The sequence below is a fragment of the Vidua chalybeata genome, chromosome 15 (assembly GCF_026979565.1).
Source record: "Vidua chalybeata isolate OUT-0048 chromosome 15, bVidCha1 merged haplotype, whole genome shotgun sequence".
Lineage (NCBI taxonomy): Eukaryota > Metazoa > Chordata > Aves > Passeriformes > Viduidae > Vidua > Vidua chalybeata.
The window spans coordinates 10,543,416-10,569,744 of record NC_071544.1 but is presented as its reverse complement, the minus strand read 5'-3'; the positions used below and the strand labels follow the sequence as shown (position 1 = coordinate 10,569,744).

Genomic DNA, 26,329 nt, shown 5'->3' with positions numbered 1-26,329 from the left:
TTTGGGAGATCTTGTGGACACAAAGACCAGCCCCTGTTTCAGTGTTGCCAAAGAAGTTTTTTGTGATTTAGAGTGTATTTGCTGAGCAAGTTGGCAGATGCTCTGAACTGGCAGATCATCACATGGGACAAAACCAAGGAGAAAGTCTCATCTGTGGCCTTACTGCTGAGTGCAATACAGAGCTTGAAAACCATCCTGGGGAAAGGAGCAGGTTGAATGAATCTGGTTAAACAGTAGGATTTCCATAGCTGGTGTTGCTTTAAGTGCTATCTCTAAATGCTTCCTCCATGAAGGAACCATCATTAAAGCAAATATTTAAATAATGTCAGAGGCTCCTTGACCCTGAAGTGTGCAGGGCTGAGGGGAGGGCACGAGTCACAAAGAAAAGCGTACTGTTATCTTTGTTGCTCCATCTCTAGCATTCCTTACCTTTTATATAAAAATCAGTATTAATAAATCCAGCTGACCTGAAAACAAATACTCCTTTGAGTCAGGTGCCAAGGGGTCCTCAAATGAGAATGTGAAAAAAAATCTTGGTCATGAAAAGAAAACATCATCAGTGTTGAACTGATGAATGTGGTTTGAAACAGCAGTCTCATCCCTTTGGACACCACCACATTGACAAAGCTCTGACAGAAATCTTCTGTCCTCTTGCCCTGTGTTTTCCTTTGGTCTCCTGGTCACCTCTGGTTACTTTCTGTTGCCACCAAAGGTCACAGTCTTGTGGATCCACTGCTACTTTTAATTGCAGCTCTGACTATTCACATGCAATGTCAAGTGTCAAACAGCCCTTAAGCAAACAAGACCTTTCTGGACACCACCCCAACCATTCCCTTCTGTTTCCTGAAGCCTGTAGGCTGTGTTCTGCCTCACCTTTTGCAGGTACAAGCCCAGGCTAAGCCTGCTGAAGTACACAGAGCTACTGTCACTTCACAGCACAAGTAGGATCAAACTAAAGCTCCAGGGACACCAGTTTATCTGCCCAGAGTAAGCACTTGTTTTTCTAATATGATTGCAAATTAATTCCAGAGATAATGTGATACCATGTAATTGAGAGTCCCCTGAGCTGGTACCAGAGTCTATTTTTGCCAAGTTCTCTGCAGACCAGTGAGGATGTTATTGCTCCACCAGAAATGAAGATGTAGGGAGTCCTTTCTTACTTTGAAGGTTTGTGTCTTATACCCCTGTGCTGCTAAAGATCTTCCTCTCATCCCTAAAAGTTAATGCAATACTTAATTTTCCTTCTTCCTTCCACCTTCCCTCATTCTTGTATTGCTGGGTATGAGATGGGCCAAAGGCTGTGTTTGTGCTGCAGTTATCACAAGGTTGACTTTGCAAGATCTTATCACAAGATTATCACAAGATCTTTGCAAGTTAGAGAGATAAAAAAGCTGTGGAGAGGGTGCTGCAGCCCTTTTCTTTATCTGGAATGTTAATTTGAATATGTCCTCAGCCCAGCCATCAATTTGGCATGGAATTTGTAAGTGGGTACTTGTCTCTGGAACCTCTAACCTACTGCTGGACAAGACTGAAGCAGGCCAGTGGCTTCCCCTCTTACCCATGCCTGCTGCCAGGCTGGGGGTTTCAAAGCTCCTGGCACACACAGTTTGTCCCTCAGGGTTCCCATGAAACACCTTGAGTGACACAAGGGATGGGGGTGAAGTCTCCTGGCTGCTGTGAAGGCAGTCAGGGGGGTTCCTGTGGATTGGTGCCATCTGGGGCTCTTGGATTCTGCAGGATACAGGTGATGGAGAGGGGCTGTGTTCCAGCCAAGGGACCTGTGAGTGCCTGGGGTAACCCCTCCCAAGCTGCCCAAACCCTTGAGCTGCTGTGGAAATGCAAAGGGGGAAGGATGTTAGTAAGAGTTGCAGTGTAAACTCGATTTCTGCAAGGCTCAAAGACAGTTGGTCAGAAGAAACCTGTTTATTGTGAGGTTTAGGAAAAAAATTCTATGCAAATTGCTTTTTTTTTTTTTTTTGCTAAGTAATGGGGTTGATACAGAACTTGGAATTATAATTTTAAGAATGCAAATACATAATATCTTCTTCAACAAACACAAAACAAACTTCTTCAGGGAATATTAAATGAACAAATGCTTCCTAAAATAAATGGGCAACAAATCTGGGGTGGGAGGGACAAAATAAAACAACAACTCAACTCAGAAGCCAAAACCCCACTGAAGAAGCAGCAGTCACATCTTCAATTTTATGCTCAGGCTGTACTTTCACTTTGCTTTTCCTGTTCGATAGCTGGCAGAAAAACAGGAAACAAAAACACCATCAGTGAACTTTACTGCTTATGAACAATAAACTTTGCCTTCCTGTAGAGACAGAATGAGGGAGTTTTGGGGGTGTACAGCCTGAAGAAAAGAAGGGTCTGGGGAGACTTTAGAATCCCTTCTAGCACTTAAAGGAGCTACAAAAGAGCTGAAGGGGGACTTTGGACAAGGGCCTGGAGTGACTGAAAAACAGGGAATGGCTTCACATTGACAGAGGGCAGGGTTAGATTAGATGTGAGAAAGAAATTCTTCCCTGTGAGGGTGGTGAGGCCCTGGCACAGGTTTCCCAGAGAAGCTGTGGCTGTCCCATCCCTGGAAATGTTCTAGGCCAGTTTGGAGGGCTTGGAGTAACCTGATCTAGTGGGAGGTGTCCTTGCCCATGGTGTGGGGTTGAAACAAGATGATCTTTAAAGTCCTTTATAACCCAAACCAATTCAATGATAATGGTTCTGCAGGATACCAATTTCTATGGTCGTACACAAAGCCAGAGAATGAAATCCGTAATTGGTTGTTTTGATCATCCTGAAAATGACAACTCATTCCCACATCTGCATAGCTAGATGGGAGCAGGTCATGGTGTGCAAAGCTCCTCTTGTATTTACAGCTTTAGCATTGGCAAGGATAATAGAACAGGGGAAAAATCAGGTATGTAATGTTGAGACTGTGCTTGTGCATGGCTATCAGTACACACATCCATGGTGATTAGCAATTCTCTTCTGAAGGAAACTGCTCACAAAATCTGCTCCAAATGCTCTTTTCATATCTGAAGCTGAACATGAATCCCAGCCTTATCTGGCTGCCTGTGCACAGTGTGTATGGGAGAAGACCCCGCAGGAGAAAAGCTCAGGGGTGTTTTTCTGAGGGAGACTGCCTGTTAGATGAGGATGCTGATGGGTTTGCTTGCAGCCTTATTCCCAGAGAAGGTGCCTGGAGGTCTCCTGCCCAGGGCTGACAGCAGGTACCAGTGGGAGGCAGCAGCTCATCTGCCTGATAACATTAAATCCAGAGCCCAGCACCCTCTGGGGACACTGCCTGGCCTGCCAGGGATGGGCAAAGGGTCCCCTGTGCCTCCAGGGGGGCTGGTAACAAGGTAATTACAAACAGATTGATCCTGTTACCAGCACCCAATGGGAACACTGGTCTTGCTTTTAGCAGAAGCAAGAGCAATCCTATCAGAAAGGGTTTTCCAGACAAAATGCACCGCTGGTTATAATTACTGACATCCTTGGAAGCCCAGCATAGAGTCTTAGTATTATCCCCACTTAAAGTCAGGGATGAGTTTGAGCCTGTAATCCTGTGATTAGTATTCATTTTGCATATGAACTGCAATATGGATTATGTCCTTGCTACTCGTACTTCAAATAGCCTCATAAGCACTTACTTTCTTTAGTGGGCAGTGGATTTTTCTCTCTGGTTTCTGTCTTCTTCAGCTTGGTCTTGTCAAATGTTTCAATTTCTGCAAAATCTGGTTTGTCGGACATGATGGGTCCTGACAAAGAAAGGGAAAACACACCCATGGCTTCATTAGCTAGTGCTGTGATACCAGCCATCTGCAAAGCATTTTCTCCTCAAGAGAAAAAAAAAGAAAATACCATAAAAATGTTTATTCAAAAACCTCCACAAACCTAACACTCAATCTGGGACCTTTCCCCAAGGCTTGGCTCTTTCAGAGAAAAAGAGGAAACACATAAATAGAATTTTCTCTAGATTATTCAGATGTAATTTCTAAAAATCATATTTTGCACATGGCAACAAGAATAATCTGTAATAAAGAGAAAATTATTAATTGTCAGTAATCCACAGTGCTCCCTGACATAAACCTGCATTTTAAGAAATTCTGCTACTGGAAAAATCTATAATAAACCCTGAATCCAACAGGAACAAAGAGTTTCAAATATGATTTTCTTTTAATTAATAAGATTTGTCTTTCATTCTGAGCCCCCTATTCTGACTACATCCATCCCCTGAGCTGCTGTGGACACTTGAACATAACAATAGCGGACTGGTTCCCCCAGCCCTTTGTTTGCTCTTGCTCCATATCCCAGTCACAGCTCAATGGCTTTGATTATACTCTATTATAATAAAGAGAATTCCACAAAGCACACAAGCATTTCACCTGTAAAACTTCCCAAATCCAATTCCTCCTTTTATTAAGAAATTCAAGTTAAAATCCAGCCTGGGCGTTATTCCCCTGATTTCAGTGGAGTTTCCCATCAAGGCAAGGTTTGGCCCGGAGATGGCTGATATAATTAAATTTTTTCCTTCCTGCAGAAAATCAGATTTCATTTCTATCTGCACTGAGACAACAGAGTAAATATTCACAAGGAAAAAAATTTTTAAAAAATGAAAAGCTACCGAAACCACATGGCATTACCGTCTGGCTGCTCTCTCTTCAGCTGCTTGGTGGCTGTCTGAGGCAGTGTGAGTTGAAAAAGGTCAGGGTAATCCCTCCTCTCCTCTCCTCTCCCCTCCTCCCCCCTCCCCAACCCATCGCTATTAATATTGATTAGTTTAGTGCTGGGATTGCTCAGCGTTTAGGGAAAGGACAGATTGCTCCTGTAGAAAGTGCATGAGGGAGGGAAATGGGAAAACTGACATGGAAAACTGCCAAATTACATCTTGATTTTTCTTTTTTTCTGTTCTCTTCATTTACCATGACAATCATATTGAAGTTCCCCTTGCCACCATTTCCCAGTGCTGAGGTTTGGAGTAAGGTTGAGGTTTGGGAGTTGCAGCTGCCAGATTAATTTTTCGGGGGGAGGGGATTGTAGGTGCATTCAGCAACACGCCTGGGGATCATCCCTGCCTGCCCAGGCTGGCAGAGGCACAGGCTTGGGGCTCTGGAGGGCTCTCAGCACAGCCATGGTGTGATTGCCATGACCAAGGGCCAAGTCTGAGATTAGCACAGCCCAGGCACCACAGTGACATCCAGGAATGTGTCCTAAAGGGATGTACAATGAATTTCTGCTTGTCCCTGTTTTGGTAGTGTTTAATTCATTTGCTGGTACCTCCCTCAGCCCACGGCTCTGGAAACAGGGAGAGAAGGGCTGTGTGCATCCTCCTGGATACTGGAGTGGGTTTCCTCTCATGTACCTTTCAGTGTCTCCTCCTGAAATTCCCGTCTAGGCTCCATGACAGTCAGAAGGGAGGCAATGAAGTTGGGATAAAATTAATTGTGCCCTAGGAGTACCTGGTTTTCTCTACTGACTGTAAAGCAGTTTGAGCAGTGAGCTCAGAGAGACAGAGATGTCTCTCAGCTGACTGAGAGCCCCTGGAAGGCCTGTGGATCTTTCTGTTGGCACCACAGGCTTAGGTAGAGTGGGTTTGAGTCTGATACGTCTGCATGGAGAAAATGGTTTTAATGTGCTTAAATGTGTCTTAAGGACATCTTCTTACAATGTTTGTTTAAGCTAAAACAATGAACAGGTTTGTGGTTGGACTTGATATTAAAGGTTTTTCCCAGCCTAAGGGATTTGTGCAGGCTGGCTCAGTTATCTCTGCATCTGCACTGACCACACCAAATCACTCTGTGTGTGCACCATATTTAATGTCAGGACTCGGTTCCTTTGCTTCCATCCCACATATCCAACCAGTTGTCACAAATAGAAAGCTGTGTTCCTGACTGAAACTCCCTGAAAAAGCATGAAGGCAGCCACTGGGTGAATATTTGGTGTAAGCCGTAGCTGAGATTTGGCACTGAAGAGTTTTTCTGTCTGTTTAAAGAGACAGTATTAACCTCTTGTTTGGCTGGATACGAGGTCTAGATCAGAAAATACTTTAAAACATAATCTGAGTGATTCATGAAGCCAGGCAGCTAATGCATTTCATTTTTTTAAATATTTGTCCATTTTTAAAAATAACAATTATAATTATGATTATGAAGAGAGACTGAAAGGACAAAATCAAGAGTAGCACAAGTTCTCTCAGTTGCAGAGAGCAAACAAAGTGTTTAGAACAGCAAAGCAGAAGAACCTCACTTTTGGTTTTCTGTGTCCAGTCACAGGCTCTGCCCCCAGGATCCACAGCAGAGCTCAGGCTCTTCTAAACAGGCTAAGACAGGGTGAGCATGCTTGTTTTCACCACCACTGCCACTTTAATTGCCCAATTTATTATCCAACCTAATACTTAAACAGTTTGGGATACATTGTTTGGGTTTTTAGGCTGAAGATGACCAAGTTTTTAATTGATATTGTGCTGTGTTTGTGAGGAAGGTGCAACAGTGTTGAGCCAAATAACATCATGATGAGAACTTACACGTCCTCACTCTGCTGAAATCAGGAGATACTCATCTCCATAACAAACATCTTGACCATTGCATAAAGTGCCTGTCAAGTTTCTGTAGCTTGTAAATTCAGTGCTGTGGTCAAACATAGCTCGTGTGGGATTCAAACCTCATGTTTATATACTCATGGCAGCACACACAGCTGGATGCAGTTTACATATGGAAAATTTGGAATTTGGCCTGAGGGTATTGCATACTTTGAGGTAAAGATGGGTAGGTAATATCTTACTCAGATGCCTTTTCCTTTCACTAGTAATGGAAATATTTTTGCTATATGAGCAGCAAAGCTGTTCTTTGTCAGGTTTTTAATTGCAGGACTTCAGAGTCACTGTCTTCAGTAGGGGGAACGTGGCATTTACCTGGCCTTGGGAAGATTGTGGTTGCAATGAAAACCTTAACTTTCTTCGTGTTGCACAGAGGCAGAAGAATTAAGTGTATAGAAATACGAAAAACCAGTGGAGCATGTAGACTATAGAATCTTTACAGATGCTCTACACATAAAGCATATAAAGCTACACTGGTATGGCTGTGCCTGAAAAGCTGCCTCATACAATGGAAACTGTATTTTATTTCAATTTGCTGCCAAAAGATGAAGGACTGAGTCAAACCTGCCAGGACTGACACTTCTGATACCAGTGAGTCACCTGCCATTGACTGCATTAAACCATGCCTGGCAGCACAAGGCACCGAGTCTGTCAGACACCCACAGAGCAGCAGGAAAAACAAACACTTGCTCCCAGGATACAGTAATAGGTGAGAGGAAACGTTTAGAGGGAGCTCAAGTGAAAAGTCTGAAAAGTGAAGCTGGGAGGTTTGGACCCTGCTGCCACTTGACCTTTTTCCTTGGCTGCTGTCACTTGGAAGCAGCATGCCCAGCCTGTGCATATATATACATACAAACACCCATACACACACACACACACACACACACACACATATATGGGGTGTAGCCTTTAGCAGGCTGGGGGATGCTGTGCTCATGTTTGGCACAAGAGGTGCTCTGGAAATGCCAAGTTTCATAGAGACGAGGTGGGCAACTGCCAGAAGAAGGGGTTTCTTTCTCTTCAGTGCAGCAGTGGGAACCAAATGGTCTCTATTTCCACGGGGAGCTGAGGGGGGACAAAGCACCCTAAGGCGAGCAGCCGGGTAGAGGAACAGACGCTCGAGCAGATCAGTGTCTGTAGCTGAGCCAATAAGCTGACATAACTGATTTTATAATCACATTAGTGCTGTCTCGAAATAACACACCCACTCAAATATAACAGTGATTTCATTTTCAAAATGCTGTGGTATTTTTGGTGCTAAAGGTAGGGGATCAATTTGTCAAGGCTTAAAGCTGGGCTGGAATCTGCACAGACCTTAATTCCTGTAGGTCCCTGTGAGCACTGAGCACCTTCCAGGCAGGTAGCAGGATTGGGTATATTATGAGCAGTCCTTAGAAGGTTTCCCGTCCTCAGGGGAACAGGAACAAGAAAAGACTACAGCTTCACTGAAAGGGTTTTCTTAGTTCTCTTTGTGCCTTTTGTTCCATCTTGCTGCCAAAAAAAATATCCCTGTTTGGGAACGGAGACAGGTTCCCAGGCTAAGAGACAATGAATGCTGGGGGTGTAAGGAAGGCACTGATCCCTCTTTGGCAGACTCTCTGCTGTAATGCTGCACTGCCAGTCAGTAAATACTCCACACTTGTCTTACACTGGACATTTTATCGTTACCTAAGGTGTTTCATCTTCCTTATCAAGACCATTGAACCTTGAGGGTAGGTACATGCAGAAGATGAGTGGTGAGGAGAGGCAGTTTTAGACAATCTTTCTCCTTGGGCTATTTTTTCCAACCCCATGTTTTCCAAATAGCTCAGGAGTTCAGACAAGTCTATACCAGAAGCCTTGTTGCAGCAAAGAGCAAAAGGAGAAAACATAAGCTAGTGGGAGTAGAAATTTCCTCTCTCTCTCTTTTTTTTTCTTTTTTTTATATTATAAAACTTGGTATGGGGGTGAATTTTTCAAAGTTTAACCAGATGGAGATTCTTGCAACAGAGCTTTCTCAAGAACTGACCCAAAAGCACGTCTTCCAGCACAAAGTACTTGGCTCTGTCCTGGCTCCTTCCAGCAAAATGTGTTGACCCATGCATGAATTATTAAAGGAAAAAGTAGAATTAATACAGAATGTCCATGCACAGGCTTCTCTCCCCAAAGCCAGGGTGGGGAATGAAGCATGTGATGTGTTAGTCACATTAGTTAGTGCTACAGAACACATGACAGTTTGTGATGAATACTCGTCTAGAGACACAAGTTTAGCATGACTTTGAGTCTTTAACAGTCTTTTTTTTTTTTTTTTCCCTCCTTTCTGTCTCTGGACAGAAGCATCTCCTGCAAGCATCAATTTAGGGAAGGAGTAAGACAGGGAAATCTTGGATGAGCATTGGGAGTGTGCTCAAACATGGCTTTTCTCAGTGTAGCTGGCTGCTCTGGAATTAAACAATCCACTCTTGAGATTCTCCCTCTCTTTGCTTCACAGAGGAGAAACATTACCATTCAAATTGTGAAATTGTGGCACCCACTGTGCAGCAAATAAATAACCAACATAATGCAGGAGAAGATAGATCAAAGATCATAAAATCTAGAGATATACTAACTTTATGTTATCTTCAGATTTTCCTTTTGTCCAGAGGAAAAAGGACAATAGGTGGGTCTGTTGTTACAATCTGTGCTGTGCTGGGGTAGCTACAGAGGTGAGGAATTCTTTGTTCCTGGGATTCAGGGCTGTGGATGTAGTCCTCAGGGGCACCTCACCAGAACTTCTCTTTGTGTTGCCAAATCATTCCACTCTCAATAGCCTGGGACTCCTGGTAGCTTGAGTGGATTTATGTTTGGGGAGAAGATAAACCCTGAAGTTTTTCAGCTGCTTAAGGACACAAGGCTGCTGAAGCAAAGGAACAGAAAAGACAGCCAAGTAATCTTTTCTAGCTGATTACTCTGAGCAATTTACAGAATAAAAACTTGTATTTCTCCATCATCTTTTCAAAAAATCATTTTCCAATTTTATAAGCTTGTTATACAGTGTAGGTCAAACACACAGGTATTACATGTTGTGTACAAGGTTGACAATTATGTAAGAAAATGGTAATAACTAAGTTCCACATCTGTTAACTTCTGCCTTTTCCATGAAAACTGCAAGTATTTTATGTTAAACACGGTTTTTCTTTTTTAAAATATGAAACAGATAATAAAGAAAGATGATACTGTTTACCTCTCCTGGCATCTGAAGTGAACATCTCTTTCTTCAGAATCTGAGTGAACTAGAACATATTTAATGAGTACTTCTATGGATTTTTTTCCTTGCAATTGTATGTAAAGTGCCAAAATCAGTTTGATTAAAGCTCTGACTTCATCCCTGGGTTAACCTGAGCTCTGTCAAAGTGACTCCTCTGAAGTTAGTGTACCTTGAGTATGAGTGACCACACCATGAAATAACATGGGAGCAGCAGAGAGTGATTGTGTTGGCAGCTGACAAATTGTGGTAACGGGAACTGTAGCCTTTCCTCAACCCAAGGTAAAAGCACCACAGCAGCTTGAGCACAGATTCCACGTGAGTGCAAAGAATGGGAATTCAACAGCCACGGGGACACACAAGCTTTAATTTGAGTTAACTTTATCCTTGGGGCATGAGTGTGTATGTCCACAGCCCAAGCTGGTGAATGCAGAGGAAAGCAAATAGGAAGTAAAAAATGCAAGTGTGCAGTACTGCAATTTTCTCTTGCCTGGTGCATATGTTGAGTGATTTTCCCCTTTGGATGAATACTAGCTTGCACAAAATTCAAATAACTCAGCTGTCTACAGATGGGGGGTGGGGAGGAGTGTGGGAAGGGGAACAGACGGAAGGAAATGGAATTGAGAAGACTGAATTAACCTTTCGATGTCTTGAATTTCAAGGAGGGAAGAATTTTCTCTTGTTAAGTCTGCAACCATGCAATTAAAATATGAACAAGCCTTAAAAGACACATTTGACCCATATTCCTAGATTTCTACTTTAAAGACAGATCTTCTAAAACCAAGATTAAGATCCAAAAAGTGTTCAGAGGCAGGGAAAAAAATCTCATGCTGTAAATGTTTATTTTAATCACAGAACTCTAGTAGAAAAATGAGTAAAAATGTCTGACATTTACGCAGAACATGTGCCTTTGATACTGAATTTAGTTAAAAAAAATCCTTACATATGTGTCTAGTAATGGCTGACAGTCTTTGAAATGATGAATGGTTTTCTCTCGGCTGGAGTTTGTGTTTCTATAAAATAGATCCTTTAACCTGTTTGCTTGAGTGTTGTGAAACCTCATTTTTTAATACAGGGCAAAACTTTAAACTGAACTTTGATTCTTAGGTGCCCTTTTGGACACCATGAATTAGAACAACTGAGTACTTGCTGATATGAGAGTTTCCATGGAGAGTTATAGATGTTCAGCAAGGCCAAGCGCTATGTGCTGGGCATCCTGAAACACAACATTCGTTAGAAAATGCTACAATGCTGGAGAAGAACAAAGTAAAGACTCAGCTTGGGGACATGTCTGTTTGTAGATGAAATATGCAAGAAAGGAAAGCTCTTCGCAGAGCATCCAGTTGGAAAGGGTTTGCTAATTCTTCCTTGGTGTTGAAAGGATTCGCTGTCAATATTTTTTGTAAGATATCAATAGGATCCACTTAAGGCAAAAATTGAGCACTTCCAAGTTCAGAAAAATGTATCAAATAATTTGTAGGTGAACAATTAAACCCAAAAGCTGACTCTGCTGATATACAGATAATTTCCAGGAAAAACTGTTTGGCATATACGGTATTACAACAGATGATGTCTTGTTTTGCTACATGTCAGATTCCCATTTCCTCCTAGTAAGATAATAACCTAATATGAAGGTAAGGAATTGTATGGCAGGCTATCAACCTTCCAAGCATTCTACGGCTTTGCAAAGATGATTTATGTTCTGGAGTATTTTAGCTCAGTTTTTACTAAGCCTTGTACAACAGTGAGCACAGTTGGGATAAGGATATTTTTCTTTCAGTTTCTTCAATTTCTGATGAGGTGTAATGCAGGGCTCTTGCTGGAAGTAGACTTAATTGTAAGCTAAATTCTTCAGAGAATATTTATTCTCAAGCCACACTAGTTCATGATGGGAACTGACGATACATGAAGGAAACATGGCTCCAGTTCTTCTGTGACACATACAGGCAATAGTGATTTGTGCTTATGAATGGCTTTTCCTGAAAACAGGGAAATTACACTAGTAATTATTTCAGATCTACTGAGTTACTTTGTAAGCACTTAGCAGTCAATCTCTGCAAGGATTTGTAAGAAAACACACTGAGCTTCAGAAATGGTTCCCTCTCCATGGTGTGGCTCTGGACATGGATTTACTGATGAAACAGGGATACCATGGCACTCTGGCTCTTCAGTCCCAAGGGCCAGCTGCTGACCGGTTGTACCTGCCAAGCTCCTGGAGCTGTGCAGCACCTGGGCAATGAGTCCTTTGCTCCTCATTAGCCTCCCACTGGGGCCATGTCACTGTACAGGGCAGTGCAGCGTCACACCTCCTGACATGGGGTGACAGTGCTGTGTCACACAGCGGAACAGCAGCCCTGCCCTGCAAAACCCCTGCTCTGAATGTGCCCCTGGGTTTGGAGTGGGAAACGAGGCTGTGGGAGCTCCACAGCCTGCACAGCACCAGAGGGGCAGGAATATGAAATGCTGCCTTCACAATTCAGGTGTGCTTGAGACAGTGGAAAATGCAGTGGGAACAGCTAATGGACATTGCTCTATTGTGATGTTTAGGAGTGATCTGAGAGGCAGATGCTTTCAACAGCTGAATTTCAGGGATATAACCATGCAGCCACTCATTAAGTTGTTGCCTCTCTTGTCTCCCTGTTTACTATCCTAGAAAATGTGGGTAAAGCACCAGACAGAGACTAAGATGGTGAAAAGTCTCAAGGGAAATTCTTACAAAGAGCAGATTAGCTCACGGCATTTGTTCAGCTCAGAGATGAAGAGACAGAGGGGGGATCTCATCACACCCTGCAGCTTCCCTTAAAGGCAAGGGGAGATGCTGATCTTCTCTTCGATGACCAGTCATAGAACCTGAGAAAATGGAATGAAGTTGTGTCAGGGAAAGTTCAGGCTAGACATAAGGAAAAGATTTTCACTGAGAGGGTGGTTGGCCACTGAAAAACACTCCTCAGGGAATTGGTCACAGCGCCAAGCCTGCCAGAGTTCAAGGAGCATCTGGACAATGCTCTTAGTCACATGGTTTAGCTTTAGACAGTCCTGTGAGGAGCACAGAGTTGGACTCTATCCTTATGGGCCCGTTCCAACTTGAGATATTCTATGACTCTGTGACTCCCAGGTTGTCCTCAACCTTTCAAGTAGACAGCAAGAACACAAAGTGAGCAGAAAAGCCTAAAATGGCAGCCTGGGACTGCATATGTCTGCCCCCTGCAAGGAGCCTTGGAAGCCTTTGAAAGGAGGTAGGATAAGCTGGCATGAAATGGTGTATTCAGAGCCAGTTCAGAGGAGAGAAACCACTGCCTTGGACTCAAAACCAGCAAACAGGTGCTGTGCAGTGCCTGCCTACCTGCCTGCCTCTGCTGTCTGTCTCCTCTCACCGCATGTGCTTTCTGTGTCAGGTTTCTTGCAGTTTTATTCCTGTCAACTGGCCAATGGATCTGCTGAAGAGCCAGCTGGAGTCCGCTCTCCCCCGTGTTTCATCAACAAAATTGCCAGCTTGTTCTGATTCAGTATCTTTATTGTTGTTGATGAGGCTAAATGAATCAGAAAGAACAAGGCTATGTATACAAAATACAAATTCAGAAACCTCATCCTGATGCGAGGAAATTTTATTAGTGGTTCAAGTGGAGAAGTCTGCTGTGGAAACAGACAGAGAGCACACACAGACCTCCTGGAAGGCCATTTCCCCCAACCCTACATGTTTTATTGGGTTTGTGTGCTACCTCCTAATGACACCAAATCTTCCAGCAGGAAAACAGAGTTTTAAGATCTGATTAAACCCATGCTAATTTACTGTGGGGTTGTGACTCTCCTGTCTTTGGATTCTAAATGCAAAACCTTTTAATGAGTCTTATAAATGTATCTCTAGATAAAATTCAGAATCCATGCTGGAAAACCTGAAAAAAAATCCTCCCAACTATTGAAAACACAGAGGTTTCAATTAATCCCATACTGCTTGTATAATTTTTCCCCCCTTTCATATACTCTTTGTCAGTTTTTCACGGGAGAGAAGAAAAAAAAGCTTTTCCTGAGAGGATTTTTACTAACTAAATCCAAGTTTCCTTAAATGCCTTATTAAACCCACCACCTATGGCTGCTGGCACTGCATAACAGAAAAAGCTGTTGTAGTTTCAGCGTGGCATGTGGGAACCACAGACTGCCAGGCACTGGTTTTAACACTTCGGGTGGAAGCTTGCATCTCCTCTCTAACTTATGCTAACTCACTTTAAGGGTGCTAAATTTTGTGTTTCAAAATGCATTAGCTCTTTGTCAAAGGGCACTTCATTGCTTCTGGCACGCTTAACATTTGGGAAATGTTTGGCAGTGATTGCTCTTGATGCTTCAATTCAGAAACTTTACAGGAAATATTTTAATATGGTTATGAGAAAAGCAAAACTGGAATGTCAGAATCAATTATGCCAGAAAGGACTTCTGAGGTCGTAAAGTCCAACTTCTGTCAACCAGGCCATGGCACTGAGTGCCTTGTCCAAGGTTTCTCTTGAACAGCTCCAGGGATGGTGACACCACCACCTCCCTGGGCAGCCCGTTCCAATGTCCTGTCACCCTTTCTGTGAAGAAATTTCTCCTCATGTCCAACCAAAGCCAGCAGGGTAGGAGCCTGCCTGGTGCCACTGCTGGCTGTGGTCACTCTCTGGGCACCCCAGGATGAGAGTCTTAAACTGCACCAGAGGAGGTTTAGGTTGGACAAGAGAAGGAATTTCTTCATGGAAAAGGTGATCAGACATTGGAAAGGCTGTCCAGGGAGGTGTTTAAGGAAACACCGGACGTGGCTCTCAGTGCCCTGGTGTGGTGGACGCGGGGATGCTCAGTCCAAGGTTGGGCTCGATGAGCTCAGAGGTCTTCCCCAAGCTATTTGATTCAGTGACTCGGAGCCCGCACAGGCCGATGCGGGCGGGTGGCTGAGTTACGCGCGGGCGAGAACACGAGGAAAGCGTTAATTTTGGGGCGCCCCTCACCCTCGGCCCGCGGCCGGCTCCCCCTCAGGGCGCGGGTCCCGCCCGCCCTCAGCGCCCGCCCCGCCCCGCCCCGCGGCACGTGACCCCCGGGGGGAGGCGGGCGGGGGGCGCGCGCTCTGCACCTGTCAGTCAGCGCGTCACTTCCGCCCGTCGCCGCCGCTGCCGTCGGGGACCCCCCGCTCGCGGCTGGGAGCTCGGAGCGGCTGTGAGGGCACGGACGGCGTCGGGTCCGGCAGCGCGGCGGCCGCGGCACACGGCGCGGGCAGCGGCCGGCGGAGGAGGGCTGCGAGGAGAGCGGAGCGGCGAGGAGAGGCCCGCGCCGGCCCCCGGGGTAGGAAGAGGCGGAGGAACCTGCCGGTGGTGCTGAGGACGGCGGGGAGGGCGAGTCACCCGGCAACGGTGAGGGGCGCGGGGCGCATGCGCGGGGGTCCCCGCTCGGGCCGCTCGGTGTCACGTCAGGCTTCAGGAACCTTCTGGCACCGGCCCGAGCGGGGCGCGGGAACTTCCTCCTGCCGAGCTGCTGCAGCCGCTCGCGCGGAGCTGTCAAGAGGCGGGAGCGTCTCCCAGGCTGGCGTCGGGGGCACCGCGCAGGCAGCGCTGACAGCCCGGCTCCTCCAGGAGTTGTGCGCCCAGGCTGCTCCCTTCTCCGCGGAGCCGCCGGGTGCCCCTGCCGGGGGGCTTGGCGCGCTGACAGCATCGGCCTCGCAGCTCCCTGACAGCCAGCTTGGTCCCGGCAGTTGCAAGAAGGGCAGTCCCTAAATCGCCTGTGGTCACGAAGGCAGCGCTGGCATTAAGAACGCTGGGTCATGGACTGAACGCCCCAGCCTGTGACCAAATGTATTTTCCGAGGGGTTTGCTGCTGTGGGTTTCCATTGTTCATGGAAGCTCCTTAGGGATTTGAGTATTTGAGTGGAAATGTTTCTTGCTATCAAAAAGTAGCTTTAACCTGAGATGTCCCAGTGTTGGGGTGCTCCTTCAAGGTTTGGAAAAATACAACAGAACCCCACAACAAAAAGCCTGCCATCACATACTGCAACGCCAGCTTTTAATGCACAGCTCTCTTATTCTCAACTTCCTTGGTCTGGCTGCATTTTGAGAATTTTTTACAAAATTTCTTACTGCTGCCAGGCTCAAGATGGGGAAAAGAGGTAACAGATGAAGAAAGTAAATACCACGTAATAACTCTTGCATGTTAAAAAAAAGAAAGTGAATATATAAAAAACTACACAGTTGTTTATTTTTTCTTTGACATGTGTTCCTGAATGTCCTCAGGGATGGAATTGTTAGTTTGTGAATTTAGAACAAATTGTTAAACTGGATTAGCATTTAGGTTTGAAGTTTTCCTGTCTTCCATGCAGTTTAATCTGCAGCATAAAAAGAAAAGAAAGCTGATTTGTTGGCTTATATTATAAGCAGTTTAGCTATTTCGTTTGTTTTCTTTTTTTTTTTTGTACTGCTCATTACTAGTAATTTGCTTTATGTGTTCTTTGTTGCATAGACTTGAAGATGTTTAGAATCTGTTTTAATCTTCTTTGTCTGTATTTTATACATTGTTTGGCTCCATAGGGATTCTTTCCTTGTCTCGACTATGTAACAATAAGGAATTAAATACCTCAATGTTTTGAAAGCATCAACCTGGAAATTTACAGTATTGTTTTAGAAAAATCAATCAAGTAGAGTGTCCTATGGTTACATTTAAGGAAGCTGACTCGGAGAGGCTCCTGGTAGCTTTTAATGCTTGCAGATTTTGACATGAACGACATGTCAAAATATCTGAGTTTAGCAAATGATAGTTTTTATCTGCTCTATGTTAGTTTGGGCACTTCATTTTTGTGTCGCTTGGAACACTGGAGGATCTTCTCACACTCATTAAAAGACTTAATTTAACATTTGTCATGTGTGGCTCATACCCTGAGAACCTGTGCAAGCAATGAAGCATTGCTTTCTAATGTACATAATGGCATATTTGCAAAAGCAGGTGAGGCTGAAGAAATATTCTGTGTCTTTGGAACAGACATCAGAAAGTTCTGAGTCCCTTCTTGCTGTGTGGGAAGGCTTTCTGGGGTAGGTTTTTTTCCTTTTCTAATACTCAGCCTTTTGATTGCTGGTCAAATGTTACAGCTGAACAGTGATGCCCTTTCCAGGGCTCACTGAAATGAGAAAAACCTGCCAAGTCTGAGGAGACTTTTTTAGTTTGGATTTTTTATTTTTTTGTGTGGTGATTCCCTTTTTTCCCATCCCCCACAAAAGAAGCTGTAGCTACATGGAAGAGGAAGTGTGTTGGTAAGAGAATGCTTCAAGTTTTCCTCTAATTCCGTGCATAGCACCAGGTTAATCTTACTGCCATATTAGCGCACAAAAATCTGGTGGCCATTTAGGTGGGAGTGAATTAACTACGTGCAGGGCAGTTCAGAACTTGCATCTGAAGGGTGAAGGATGGGAAACTTTTTAAACTCCCTTGCATTGCAGGCCTAGTTGTATATTTATTGATCATTTCAGTTGTGGGGACTGTCATTTAAGAACTGAAAAATAACATTTTATCCAAAACATATGAGGAGGAGATACAGAAGTGAAGGAATATTAAATCTTCTGTGAAGGGCTACGGAAGAGGGACGTTGTTACTTGTCATGCAGTTTGTAAAGTGATGGCTCTAACAGTTTTTCAGCAGAGGACCTCTGTGTCTCTAGTCAAAATTGGATTCAGGCAGAGAATACAAGAATTTTACATTGTTCCCTGGGAAGTTAATATAATTGAGCAATTCAGTCTTTATGACTATTATTTTCTGTAAGGTGAGTGATTTTACCTGCAAAAATTTTGTTTGAGAATGACTAGCCATCTCAAGGTTTGGTAAATTCAAATTTATCTTCACAGTTTGTACTGGCTTGATAGCCAGCTGTTGAGATTTGTGGAAGTTCAGTCAGTTCAAGTGAATTCTGTGGATTTTTGCACCCTAAAACATAGTGTATTTGTTACTGCATCTTCTACTCAGCTTGCTTTTTTTTCTGTAGAACTGATTTGTTTTGAAGTCTTAAAAAAACATAGTTTAGAAGGTCAAAACCTGTTATGTTTGCAACATATGGGTGGAGTTGTTCACTACAAGAAATGGGTGATATTTTGCAGACCCATAGTCTGATTAGTGAAACTAGTTCTTTTGTGATAATAATAGTTCTACTCTTGTGGTCTTTCCCCTGTGAATGTGTGAAATCCTGTATATTTGTCTTAAAAAAAAAAAAAAAGAAAAATATGCCATATGAGCTTAAAATACAGATAAGGGCTTTATGTTTGTGTTCAAACAGCTTGTAACAAAGACTGTGGTTGCAGAGGCTTTTTCCTATAGAGAGGTTTAAATGGTTTTTATTTTCTTCACTGTTTGGACATTTCTAAGGACATTTGGGTGGGGCATCTGCTGGATCTGAGCCCTGTATCTGGTGGGAACCCTGCACTGATTGTCCAGGTTCCAGTGCCGCTGGCAGCTCTCCTCATGTGTCTCTTCTGTTCAGTGTTCCCTGCAGTGTGTTAGGATTAAAATTTGTGCTCAGCTGTGTAGGATAATAATACATGGACAAAACTGAAAAGGTGAGAGCTGGAATCTTATGAATGTGGTTCTTTCTTCCTTTATACCCTTTTTAAAGTGTGTATGTTTGAAAGGTTTTCACCCTTTTCTGCTGAACTTTACATTTAATGAAATCTTTTGTTGTCGTGGCACTCTAGAAATATAATCAGGTTAGTTAATTTTAGTCTGCAATGTAACTGTTAACCTTATGATTTCAGGTGATTTCTTCAAATTTAGTCATAATCAAGTTTTGATGGGAGACCTCAGTACCAGACCCTTTTTTTTTTTTTTTTTTCCTGGTCTTTTTTTTTTTTTTTTTTCCTTCCCCATCTCTTGAAATTCAAAGAATCATTGCTGTAGCATTGAACTGTTCGTTGAAATGTCTTTCTTCTGCAGTGGGGGTGCTGAGGCTGTCCTTTATTTTGGTGGCACGTGCTCAAGGTTCTGACAGAGGCAGTGTTTCGATAGCAAAGGGGCTGTGAACCATTTTGTGATCTGCTGAGTTCCAGTGTGTATTTCTGCTTACCTGTTTGGGAGGGGAGGAACAAACTGATGATAAATGTATGTAATAGGATAACTTATGTATAATGAATTAAATGCATTATATATTTATAGTTTGCTTTTTTGGTGTCTCTGAGATAGCTTCATTTCTGTTCCAAAGTCTGTTTTAACAGCAGTGACAATTGTTAAACTGCTTCGGTTTTATAATGTGAAGCTCGCAAGTTGCATAGTTTTGCTGATAATTTCTTCCTGTCTGTTACTTTACTGGACTTTTCTAATGCCATTGCGCCAAGGTTCTGCATTATCTGATGCAGGGGCAATGAGATGTGTGTGGTTGGTGGAGTAGAGCTTTGCATTGGGGGGTGGCGAGTAGGATGAATATAATTAGCTGTTACACAAGATACAAAAGCCTTTTTATTTATTAACTACTGTTGTTAAGAGTGTGATGGGATCTGTGTGAGCAGGAAGTTTCTTTAGAATTCTGCACATGTGCATTGGCAGCAGCAGATGAGAGCAAATCTGGCAGTATGTGGTGGTGGGTGTGAGGCACTGAGCAAAATCTACTTTTTCTGGTATTGTTGATGGTTTTATTTTCTTGCTACAATGTAGTTGGAGGATTATAAGTTGCTGTAATGCTGTTAAAAAGCCTTTGGATTTTATCTAGTAAGTGAATATAAAACATGATTTTTGCTTATCAAAACCAGCTAACATTTTGATGATCTTTCAGCTTTGTTCTTTAAAAGTGTAGAATTTTTTTTAGGCTTAAATCAGTCACTGTATTTGAGGTTTTTCTAATAGATAGAATCTGTCTCTTGTGAAGGTCCGTGGACGATGGGCTTTTTCAGGGACAGTGTGATCAGGTTCTGTCAACTGAAATTGTAGACTAAACTTTAATGACTGGAAAATAAATACTAATCAGTATTATGGTTTCTTGGCTTGTAAATAATAATAAAAAAAATCTATTAGTTTTAGTTATATCTCTTCCAGAGGAGTTTTCATGAGGTGTTTTGTTTCTTTCTTGCATGGAGACGGCATAAAGGCTTAATTTAAATTGTTCTAATTTGTAAATTAGAAGGCTTGCTGCTACATTCCCAGGGAACAAAAATTGCATTAGAATTGCATTCCACTAAATCTTATGTTGTATTTTTGTGCTTCTACTTGCTGTGTCAGTATAACCAGTATTTTGTCAGTTGAGTGGTTTTTGAGACTATCTCAGAAGTGCTCATGGCAAACGATGGAGAATTTCTGCTTAATAGCATTGAGGTTTAATGTGTGTGTGAATGCACATGTGAAGGCATAGACAGGCAAGCAGTTCATTAATTAAAGAGCTGGGTTCATGCTTCTGCTGACTCCTTTTGTGATTGTGTGTAAAACTACAGTGAGCTGCTTTCCTTCTGATTCCTACTTAACCAGAAAGCAAACAGGGCACTGAAGAATTGGGAACCATAATGAGAAACGAAGGGAGCAGGAAAGTCACATCTGCTTGAGAAGATATTTATTCTAACGTGGATTCCTTCAACACTGCAAGTTAAATTTTGTAGTTATACCTAATTTCAAACAGTATGCCTTAATGGGGATGGGGATTGTGTTCTTAAGAAGACCAGCTTATTAAATATAAAATAATAGCTGAGCCCAATTGTCTGATTTGTCAGTCTAGACTTGTGACTAAAATACCTCTTGATAGCTGATTTCACTGAGTCAAAAAGAGGAAATCTTGCTTTAAGAGTCTATTTTAAGCTAATCTTGCTGGTTTTAAAACTTTTATTTTAAATAATTATTGTTTTGACTACTCAAATGTATTAATAAGTACTTAAATGTGATTATTCTTTTTACATGGAGGATGTTCTTTGTCTGTTCAAGCACTGGCACATCTCTGCATGTCTTGAGACAAATTTGTCCTTTTCTGTGTCCTGGCTTTGTGGTAGAGTTCTGTTTGTGGGGTTTATTTCAGTTTGTCTTTTATATAAATTTACTCCAAGCCATGTCCCCTCCCCAGCCTGGCTATCTTTTCAATTTTGTCTGGATTATTTCAAACAAGCAAAATACTCTGTTTTTACTTGTTAGCTGAACAAAAGCTGAAAATCAGATGAGGAAAAGCTCTTTTGCCCAAAACCAGTTCATCCGTTGGGAGTGCTCACAGTAATTTGAGTATACAGATGACATAAAAATCAGTCAGTGTTAATTGTTACAGTTCTGACATAACATTACAAAAAGTCAGTTTCCTTTTAAGTCAACAAAACTGAAGAGTAAGGTCGAGGGTGCTGGTTGCCGTATTTTGGAGACAGAAATCAATGTAGCTCAGCAGCTGCCAAGTGGCTCTGTGTGCTCTGGGGCACAGAGGTTTCCCAGGGAAGGCTTCTTGCTCCTGCCCTCGCCTGGCAGCTGCCTCTGGGTGATGTCACGAGGAGATGATTGCACGAGAGTTCCTGTGATTCCACCTTGGAATCTGGGTCTTAAGTTTTGACCGACACTTAGAAATTCTTCTTAGCAAATCTGTTTAAAATTTGATAATTTCGAACTTAGCCAAAAAATCAATTATTTATTTGGATTTAACAGTATGTTTGCTGTAGGCATCCAGGGGGACATCACAGGTTTTGTCTAGCTGTAAGTCATACAAGTAAACATAATACATTATTTTTCTTCATCAAATATAGAGGAAGAAATCAAAAATTTTGAGATGCTAATGTTTTTTGTGGAATTTTATTTGTAAATCATTGTTGCAGAAAAGGAGCATTGATCTCTTTTTCCATGATTGGAGGATGTGTATGTGATCTGTTAGGACCCAGTTTGCAGGAATGTGATGGTTCACAGGGTCACGCCACTGCAGGCTGAAAAAGCCAAAAAAGTTGAGGTGTGTGTTTCCTGGGAAGCTGGGACAGGCCATTTTGTTGATTTTTTTTTTTCCCTATCTAAAAATCTTAGTTAGTTTTTACTTTTATGTATTTAAAAAAAAAATTACTGGTGATATTTGCTAATGCCACAAAACAATATATTAAAAACAGAGCAAAACAGCAGTTAGTGTTAGCTTTGGATTTATTTCAGAGACAATGCGAATTTCTTGCTACATAAAATGAGCAAATAAAAGAATTGCTTAAATTGTTGAGACTTGTGGCAGACATTTTACACGCAGAATTAATGTTTTCATTCCTATGGCATAGTTTCAGTTTGCAGCCTTTCTTTGTTTATTTTTACTTGTTGCTTCATTCCTTTGTTTTAAGGAAAGGTGGTGGAACCCTGAGGACTTTAATTTAAAATGATGCCCATATATTATTTGTACTTCAGTCATTAATGTAAAAGCTGAACTAAATATAAGTCTAAATTTTCATGTGTGTTCCTCAAATATTAACAGTTAGCCATGTATTCTGTGGGGTTTTTAGTGGCATTTCATGTGTGGGTGTAAATACTTCTCAAGTTGCCAAGATAAGTGAATGCTATTATGATGGCAAAATAAAGCTTATGGTGCTGTTTTCCCAGCAGACTCTATGAAGAACTTGCCTTAATAAAAAAAGGCAAATCAAAATCTTTTAAATAACACCAGAGAGCACTGAAATCCACAATATAAAACAAAACTATGTATTTTACCCTCATTTAAGATGTTGGGCTCAACATATTGCAAAGGACATAGTAACTTTTTTTCAGTCTCTTGTAAAATTGTGGTGTAATACGTGGTCATAATAAGGTGTATTTTTGCTTTCCTGCATTTATGTTTTGTAGAGCATGATTGTAGCTTAAGGATGTTTTTAAATATTTGTAGTAACAAGGAGGGGAAGTAGATTGAAAAAAATGCAACCAGAATGTTTATAATTAAACTCAAGCTAGGGAGTTTTCTTTTGTGTTTTTTTTTGGGTTTTATTTATTTTTTTCTTTTAGTTGCTATTTTTTTTTGTCTTTTTCTTGATAGAACTTGTGAAGCATTTAGGTTGTGAAATTGTGAGGGGGAAGTATGTGCCCAAAAGGATCAGGATAATATGGGCAAAAGAAAGAGTTGACTAAGTGGGTTAGTGCCTGTTTCCTTAGTTGTTTGATTGGGGCAAAAAAAAGTATTAAAAAACAGCATTGCTTAGAATTTGTAAAAGACTCTGGAAATGATCCTGAAGGTTACACATCCTGTCCTAGTTCTCATGTGTGTCTGCAGTGACGTGCTGCACTTCCTGAGTCAAGGGAGGGCAAGTGGGAAAGCTTCTGATCCATATAAAAAGTGGAGATAAAATGGTTAATTATTAACAGTTTTTTACAATGTTGGAAATAGCAGGATATAAAACTTGCCGAAAGTTGAATAACTTTCAGAGTTTCTAGCTCTTTCTAGATTTGGTAAATGTCAGATTAATTGTATCACAGCCTGTGAAGATACCAAAGCCTGAACTAAAAGGGAAAAGACTGAAATGCTCTGAAAATAGATTGTCATGTATAATAATATATTGAAATGTGTGTAAAAGTGTGTGTGTGTCTGAGAGGGTGAAAATGAGGCTTTCACTAATTTATCTAGGTGATACTAAGCCATATAAAGCTTTCTTCAAAGTATAAACCTGGGTTGTAAATCCGGTTTTGCTCTAACAATGAGACAACAAGGCTGTTTCAACTTCATTCTTATGTTGCCAAGCCAGTTAAAATAGAAGTCTGTATTTTTTTTTTTTTCATGCCTCTTGAATGAAATTAATATTCAGGCAGCCTGTTCATCTGCTGCACCTGGCAAAAGTGGCTGAGCTTTCATGTCAGTGAACTGAGCACAAAGTTGCCTCTGCTGAGAAAGCTGGGCTGCAAGATTGTTCATTTGGTGTGCAATTATAAAGAAGTGGTTACTTTAAATTTGGTCTTTTTATTAGGTGATGTTTGTTTTGAAGGTTGGTTTGTTGGTTTTAGCAAGTCAGCCTGAAGTATTGTGGCAGATCCATCAAAGGTTTTCTCCCAGCTGCCCTTAACCCCACAGCTGGCCAGTGTGAGGTTTTCTGGTTCATTGTGGACAAGCTGACTTTGGTAGAGCTTGAGAAAATAGACAGTGTGCAACTTCATATTTTAAAATTTGCTATATTGGGATTGATTGAACTCTACTTACATGCAAAGATTATGTGAACTTTCACTTAAAATGCCAGAACAATAAGAAAAATGGCTGTACAAGGCCTCCACAAATTGTACAGGGGTCATGAATTGCAACTGCTTCTTCATTGTTGGAATCTGGTGGGATCTTTTAGTAACCAAGAATTTGCAGTAACAGATTTGAATATGCTAAGGTAAAAAAAAAAAAAAAAAAAAAAAAAAAAAGTAAAACCCGTTGAGTAGAATATAACCCTTCATTTTCTGTTGTCAGCTCACCTGGAGTCCTGATCTTAGACCAGGATTCACTTGTGTGAGACTTAACAGATTTACAACCTGTGTGTAATACAAGGCAATAGACAATTTAAATACTTTTAAGCTTGAAATATTTTTCTCTCTAGGTCTCAATGCAAGAAAATGCTGAGGAGGTGGAAGCAGTCTTATGTAGAGCTTATGACCAACTCCCTTAGCACATGGAGGCAGTTTGGGGAGGGTTGGGAGCAGGAAAACTGCTTTATTCAAACTACTGAGAGTACTCTGGGCTCTTGTTGTGATAGGCTAATGAATGGTCTGGCATTTTGGTACTGAAACCAGAGGGCTTGGTTGTCAGGAATTTGCAAGTGAAGATAAAGTTTATTTGTCCTGATGTGGAACAGAATCAGGAGCTGGTGTGAGAGAACAAAGGGAGGGAAGGTACTTGTCTCCAGGCTGTCATATCAATCTCCAGTTATGAAACGAGGTTGCAGTGAATTTTTTGAAGCTGTGGAAAGCCTCTTTATTATCTAGTTTTGGTGATGAATGTTGTGGTTATGTGTATGTCACAAGCTTGTTTTGCCCAGTCACAGTTGCTTGAGTTTATTTAGAGCAGGTACTGGGGGAGATCAAGGGGCTTAGGTGACCCGTGGACTAATTCTGGGCATTGCATTGGCTCCACTGTGCCATGAAGCTGAAATTTGAATTTTTAATACCACAGAAAATCATAAAGGTGATTTCCTGTGGTTTGTAGCTATTTTGAGAGCTGAGAACATGAAAAATGTCCAGATAATTTGGATTCTAAATAAAAGGTGGCAAAAATGTGGGTGGTTCTATGGCATCTGACATGGGGGAAATTGCTTCCTGTATCCAGACTTGATGATCACTTGGACTTTGACTGGCAGTTAGGACATGTAGTCAACTTCCTGGAAAATATGATCAGTACCATCAAAAACTGACTGTAAAGGTTCCTTAGTTCCTGATTTTGGTTTGGGTCTTGCTGTTTAAATATGTTGTATTAGACCAGTGCCTGAGATCCTTCTAAAAATTTCATAGCCATTCAATATTTTAGTATGGTAGGTACTTTAAAACACTCCATGTAACCTACTTAGCCCTCATCGATTCTTTGGAAGAGGATTGAATGAGTCTGCAAATTATTTCATAATTGTTGAGACTTAGATGTCCCATGCTAACTTTCACTTCAGCTTTGTTTAGCTCATAAGTGAAAAGAGGGATTTGCTGTTTGGGGGGCTCTCTCATAAGCTGTGCTAATGTGGTCTTTATGCTTTCTTGTTCAGAACAAGAAACTGATTTGACAAGAATTCCTGTAACGTGATGTTTGGATTCCTGACTGAGTTTAAAACTGTTGAAAACTTTATGATCTAATAATATTTTCCTTATTTTCAGATTAACTGCTGAAGTACTGATCGAGTTCTGCTATTCTTCAATGAGGAACTACAGGCTGATCTTTTGCCATAATCTTAAACAACCATAAATGACAAAAGAATGCTTGGTCAGTGAGGGCAGCTGGCGCAGAAAGCGTTTTTCAAACTCGGCTGTTTAAGTACTCTGAGGTGGGTTTCTTAACTTGTTTTGCTGGGGGAAAAAAAAAGAAAAGCAAGTGTGAATTTTAGAATGTCTAATCTATTAGAATTTACCTCTTGGTAAACATAGAATTTTAGTTTGGTTGCAGTGCTTTGACTAACAGCATATACTTCATGTTCTGTGTGCCAGCTTCTGTCAAAGTGACTGCTTGCATTTAAGCAAGTATGTTTTCTTTTTATTATTTATTTTGAAAGGCCAGTTTTTTCTTTGCTAGAAGAAATATTTTGGTTTTGACAGGATTACAGCCTGACTGATTTACACTGCCCTTGTTATCTATCTAGATCCTTTATCAAGCGAAGACTTGCAAGTGAAGCTTGAGCTTCTGCATGATAGAATGGTATCACTGAACATCTAGAAACTAGCTTTGGGGGTTTTCTGTTCAGTAAAAATTTTAATTTGATGCAGGTGTTGAAAGCTTTATTATGTACACCAGAAAATGCCAAGTATACTTTAAAATTATTACAGTGCAGTTGAATATCACAAAATGCTTAATAATTTCATATAATTGAAACTTCGGCTTTTGGTTTGGTGTGATCCACTGGTTTCATTTCCTGTTGAGATGCTTTTGTATTGAGTTCTGAAAGCCT

At 41.7% G+C, this 26,329-nt stretch overlaps 2 protein-coding genes across 14 annotated transcripts in view; one reads left to right on the top strand and one right to left on the bottom strand.

The window, feature by feature from the left end:
- Window positions 1-1,908: 1,908 nt before the first annotated feature.
- Window positions 1,909-15,709, bottom strand: LOC128795601 (thymosin beta-12-like). Of its 10 annotated transcripts, XM_053956522.1 has the most exons (5): window positions 14,923-15,038; window positions 13,171-13,357; window positions 12,544-12,677; window positions 3,660-3,767; window positions 1,909-2,249 (listed from the first exon to the last, which is right to left on the bottom strand). In XM_053956522.1, exons 4-5 carry the CDS (start codon window positions 3,757-3,759, stop codon window positions 2,212-2,214), a joined length of 138 nt encoding a protein of 45 aa, XP_053812497.1. In that variant the 5' UTR covers window positions 3,760-3,767; window positions 12,544-12,677; window positions 13,171-13,357; window positions 14,923-15,038; the 3' UTR covers window positions 1,909-2,211. The 10 variants fall into 10 exon arrangements, 7 of the variants coding, with proteins under 7 accessions (XP_053812497.1, XP_053812498.1, XP_053812496.1 ...); XM_053956523.1 differs by lacking the exon at window positions 12,544-12,677 and having other exon boundaries at window positions 13,175-13,357; XM_053956521.1 differs by lacking the exon at window positions 12,544-12,677 and having other exon boundaries at window positions 14,923-15,033.
- FAM13B (family with sequence similarity 13 member B) overlaps window positions 15,043-26,329 on the top strand; it is a 44,624-nt gene continuing 33,337 nt past the window's right edge. For 3 of the 4 annotated variants that reach the window (XM_053956517.1, XM_053956518.1, XM_053956515.1), the window contains exons 1-2: window positions 15,116-15,199; window positions 25,545-25,711. The gene's annotated coding sequence lies outside the window, so the exon portion shown is untranslated. Of the gene's footprint in view, window positions 15,200-25,544; window positions 25,712-26,329 lie in introns of all 4 variants that reach the window. The other variant, XM_053956516.1, reaches the window with a different exon arrangement.

Excerpts from the sequence above, each read along its gene's own strand:
- LOC128795601 (XM_053956519.1), bottom strand. The coding sequence starts at position 15,497 with ATGCTGTCAGCGCGCCAAGCCCCCCGGCAGGGGCACCCGGCGGCTCCG. Across the intron at positions 13,358-14,922 it reads AGTGACGCGCTGACTGACAG|CCTCATCAACAACAATAAAG; the intron begins GTGCAGAGCGCG and ends TGATTCATTTAG.